Source organism: Emiliania huxleyi, assembly GCF_000372725.1.
Source record: "Emiliania huxleyi CCMP1516 unplaced genomic scaffold EMIHUscaffold_338, whole genome shotgun sequence".
Lineage (NCBI taxonomy): Eukaryota > Haptophyta > Isochrysidales > Noelaerhabdaceae > Emiliania > Emiliania huxleyi.
The window spans coordinates 59810-64323 of record NW_005199460.1 but is presented as its reverse complement, the minus strand read 5'-3'; the positions used below and the strand labels follow the sequence as shown (position 1 = coordinate 64323).

The window sequence follows — 4514 nt, the reverse complement described above, 5'->3', positions numbered from 1 at the left end:
TCAGGAGGCGTCTTTGCGGCCGCGGCCGCGCCGGCCGGGAAGGAGGAGGGGGTGGTCGAGGTGCTGGCGCAGGGACGCGCCGAGGATGACAGCTCCGACAGGACGCCGTCGAGCAGCCAACAAAACGTGGCGTCGTCTGCCGCGGCGACGAGCCGCCGCAGCGTGCCCAAGGGGGTGGCTGCCGCGGCTGGTGTCGGCCGCCTGTCAACGGACCAGCCGGTGTGAGGAGACGCTCTCCATGCCTGCTCCTCGCGTGTGGGCGGCGCCCTGAAGGGCCGAGGAGGCCCTCGACGGCGCCAAGGGGGCGGAGCAGCAGCGAGAGGACAGCGGCGAGCCGGCGCACCTAGAAGATGAAGGTGAGAGAGACGCTGCGACTGCCTCGAGGCTGTACTCCGGCAAACCATCGGCGGTATCTCTGCGCTTCTCGGCCGGCGCACGTCTTGCCGCTGCACGACGCGAGCCGAAGGCGCCGACGACTCGGCGAGAGCGTCCGCTGCGCGGAGAAGCGCGCCGTCGAGCGAATCAACGCCGCCGCCGCTGCCGTCACCACCACCGTCGTCATCGTCGCGGCCTGCACGGTCGGCGCGGAGAGGCGCGCGCACCGCGTGGGCGTGTCTCGCCTGCAGCTGCGCCACGACGCAGCGCACGAGGCGGTCCAGCGCGGGCGGGCGCGGCGCGGCCACGCCGTGCGCCGCCAGAGTGCGCTCCGCGCGCAGCCAGAGCGAGAGCGCGTCCAGCAGCGCCGCGAGGCCGCGCGCCTGCTCACAGCTCTTCGGGTTTCACGGTCCACCCACGTCGCCACCGCCGATTCGGCCGCCCGCGGCGCCTCGCGCGCCGACGGCGGCCCCGATGCGGCGCCGCGCCGCCCGTCCTCATCGCCGGCCGATGGCGCGCACGGGCGGAGCGCGAGGAGCGAGAGGGTCGCCGCCGCACCGCCGCACCCCTCCCCCGCCTCGCCGCCGTCGCCGCCAGCCCCGCCGAAGCAGGCGGCCACGTGCGAGAGCGCCTCGGAGAGGGGTTGGAGCGCGTGCGCATCGGCGGAGGCCCCAGCGCCGGACGGGTGCGCGCCGCGGCTGCGAGGCAGGGGCGGCGGCGGCGGCGCGGCGTCGAGCAGCGCCCCGAGGCGGGCACTCAGCAGCACGAGAGCGGCCGTCTGCCTCCACCTGAACGAGACGGCAGGGACGCGGCGAGTGGATACGCGGACGCGGCTGCGACGGGAGGGGCGGCGGCGGGGGGGCGGCGACACTTGCCTCACGCCGCTCTCGGCGAATCTCGGCGATCTCGGCTAAACTCCGCCGCTTCTCATCGTCGACGACGTCCCCCTCTGCGCCGCTCCCTCGCCCACCGCCGCCGTCCCCGCGCCCCTCCTCCCCCTTCCTCGGCCCCTTGGCGCCGCTCTCCTTGGCGACACTCTCGACCTCGTCGCCACGCAGAGCGGCGCGCAGCATGTTTGCCCATGCCGGCGCCGCGACCGCACCTCCCCCATCTGCCCCGTCGACCTCGCCACCCTCGCCGCCCTCGCCGCCCTCGCCGCCCTCGCCGCCCTCGCCGCCCTCGCCGCCCTCGCCGCGTCCGCCCCGCCCTTTCGCGACGCCTGCGGCTGGCGTGAAGAAGACGATGGCCGCCTGCACACGGCGTCAAGCCGTGATGCGGCGCACCTCACACCGGGATGGGAAGCGCAACGTCGGGCGGCGGCTCACCGCGTGGTCGAGAGCGGCGAGCCGCGGCGCCTAGTGGTACGCGGCTCGCGATTCGGACGGGCCGCTTCCCGTGATCGCGAGACAGAGAGCCTTCTGCCGTGTGCGGCGCGAGCGACGGCAGCGCGTAGCACCAGCGCAGCACCGCGCGATGCGCCTGCCGACGAGCGACGAACCCGCTGAGTGGTGGAGTGGTGGGTCGGTCGATAGGCCGCGGGGCGGCGTGACGTGCCTTGCGAGGCAGCGCCGCGCCGGCCTCCGGCACCGCCGCGCAGAGCGCAGCCACGAGGCCGAGCGACGCAACCAGCAGCTGCTCCTAGGAAAGGAAGGGCGACGCGCATGAGAAACACATGGGCGTGCAGCGGGAGCGGCGCAACAGCCAGCAGCTCCTGCGGCGATCCGTCCGGCGATCCGTCGCCGCCGTGGCAAGCCTCGCCACGCCCGCCGCCGCGCCCCTCCATCGCGGCGGCGGCGGCGGCCGGCTGCACCGCCTGCGCCAACACGAGTGCGGAGGGGAGTAGCCACGCCACCGCCTCGGGCGGGTGCGCCTGCGGTGGCAGTTCGTCGTCGGTGAGCTCCAATTGGAATGCAATCTATTCTTGGTTTCGTTGGAGGACCTGCGGTGGCAGCCCCGCGACCGCGCGCAGCAGCCGCGTGATCTCGCGCGTGGCCTTGGCCTGGGAGTAGTCAGCGACTCAAGGAGTGAGACAATGCGAACTCGGCGAATCTCGGCGAATCTCGGCGAGTCTGCGCGAGTCTGTGCGCCTTGAGGGCGAGAGGCTGGCCACTGGCGCTGCCGCCGAGAAGCTCCTCCCATCCGCGCCGCGCCCCCTCACCGCCGGCCCTGGCCGAGGAGGCTGCCCCCGCAGCCTCTTCCGTTTGCGCCAGCAGGAAGGCGAGCCTGCGGCTGGCCTTAGCACCGCCGCCCGCCCCCGCCGAGGAGGGAAGGCGCGCCTGCACCGCGCGCCACGCCGCTGGGAGCAGCTCGGCGCGCATGCCTGCAGGGCGGAGAACGGGGGAGGCGGGAGCGGGGGAGTGGAGCGGCCGGGGCGGCGAGGGCGCGGTGACGGCGCCTCTCATCCGCGATGACGGAAGGCTACTCCGGAGTGTCATCTGGCAAACACCTCCTGCACGTCTCGGGCGCATCTCGGGCGCATCTCGGTCGAATCTCACCGGGCAGCTCGTAGAGCGCGGCGCAATCCACCGCCGCGCGAGAGATCGAAGCGACCGTGACGGAGACGCAAGCGGCGCGTGCGGCCGTGCCGCCGGCGTCTGCGGAGTCGGCGGCGGCCGGCGGCGGAGGCGAGGAGAGCAATGTCTCGAGCGGACGGGACGGGACGGGCACTTCCGAGTCAGCTCCAAGACCGTTTTGAGGCCCGTCCGTGCAGAGGGACGTCCAGAGGAGGTCCGCCACGCGCCTCCGCTGCTCGCCTGCAGGTAGGTTCCGAGACGGCTCCGAGACGGCTCCTCGAGAGACGAGGCCCGCGCCGCCGCTGCTCGCCGGTGCCGTGCTCGTCCACCAAGGCCAAATGCTGTACGAGGAGTGACTAAGAGCCCACGAAATCTCGGGTGAGCGCGGGTGAGCTCGGCTGAGCTCCACCTCGAGCGCTGCGCGACGCGCCCACTGCGCCACAAGCCCGGCCTCGGCCTCGCTCCGTCCCTCGCCTCCTCCGCCCGCGCCCCCGCTGAGCGCCGCCGCGCCAAAGTCGGTGCCGTCCCACCGCTCCGCGCGGGAGACCGCTCGCCGGGCGAGAGGGGCGCGCCTAAGACTCACGGCTGCAGCTGAGAGCGGCGCCTCCTCGACGCGGCTGCCGTGCGCTTCAGCGGCGACGCGCCAGCGCAGCAGCAGCTTCAGGGCGCGCCGCACCGCGGCCCTGTCCTCCGTCCCGCCCGCCTCCGCCCCTGCACCACCGCCCTCCTCCTCTGAGGCATCCGCGGCCTCGCCCTCCTCGCCGCCCTCCTCGTCGCCGTGCAACAGCCCCTCCCCCTCCCCCTCGAGCCCCTCCCCCGACGCCACCGCCGGCGGCATCGCGCAGCGGCGTCGGGCCCCAAGCTCCCGCGCCCGCGTGAGGTCGCCCGCAGACGCGCGCAGCGACTGCGCGACCACGCCGAGCGCCGCGTGCCTCTCGAGCCCGCGCAGCTCCTCGGCGACCTTCTCGCGGCCCTCGCCCCCGTCGCCGTCGCCGCCCGCCAGAACCCGCCTCGCCGTGGCCAGCGCCGCAGCCACCGGCTGCCCGGAGCCCGCCGCCCAATCCCCCGGCTGCTCGAGCTGCGCGCAGGCAGCCTCCAGCGCGCCGCTCGCTCTCCACAGGAGCAACGAACCCGCCGCCCCTGCGCCAAACGCCCCATCCGTCGCGCTGCCGGCGCCGCTCGCTCCGCTGGCGATAGCCGCGACGGCGACGCAACACGTGCGCAGCGCGGGCGCCGTCGTCGGCAGGATGGGGAGCGAATCAATGACCAGCGAAGAGAGAGCGGCGAGCTCGGCCCAGCGGAGTGAGCCACGCGCCGCGGCGTGGCGCTCCCTCGCCGCGTCGCTCGCGCGCTGCAGCGCCTGCAGCAGCGGCTCGAGGAGCTCCGCTGCCTGCGCCGGCTCGCACGCCGCCACCGCCGCCGCGAGCGCCGCGCAGAAGTGCGCGCACCGCAGCAGCGGCCGCAGCCCGCTCGGGCGGTACGCCTGCGCGCAGAGGCCCTCGAGCAAGTGGTGGAGGCGGCGGGCGGCCGCGTGCGTCTCGACGAGCCGCAGCACTAGCATCCCCCTGGCGGAGGTAGCATCACCGCTGGCGAAGGCACCGCGGGCGCTACGCGGGCCGACGCCTC

At 75.0% G+C, this 4514-nt stretch overlaps 1 protein-coding gene across 1 annotated transcript in view; it reads right to left on the bottom strand.

The window, feature by feature from the left end:
* Positions 1–1659: 1659 nt before the first annotated feature.
* The window catches only part of EMIHUDRAFT_241655 (hypothetical protein), a gene marked incomplete at both ends in the record, with an annotated part of 5451 nt that continues 2596 nt past the window's right edge, over positions 1660–4514 (bottom strand). Inside the window, 8 exons of the mRNA XM_005773476.1 lie at positions 1660–2013; positions 2186–2245; positions 2315–2391; positions 2486–2695; positions 3063–3128; positions 3315–3642; positions 3715–3820; positions 4007–4453. Of these exons, the coding sequence (XP_005773533.1) occupies positions 1660–2013; positions 2186–2245; positions 2315–2391; positions 2486–2695; positions 3063–3128; positions 3315–3642; positions 3715–3820; positions 4007–4453 (1648 nt within the window). The remainder of the gene's footprint in view (positions 2014–2185; positions 2246–2314; positions 2392–2485; positions 2696–3062; positions 3129–3314; positions 3643–3714; positions 3821–4006; positions 4454–4514) is intronic.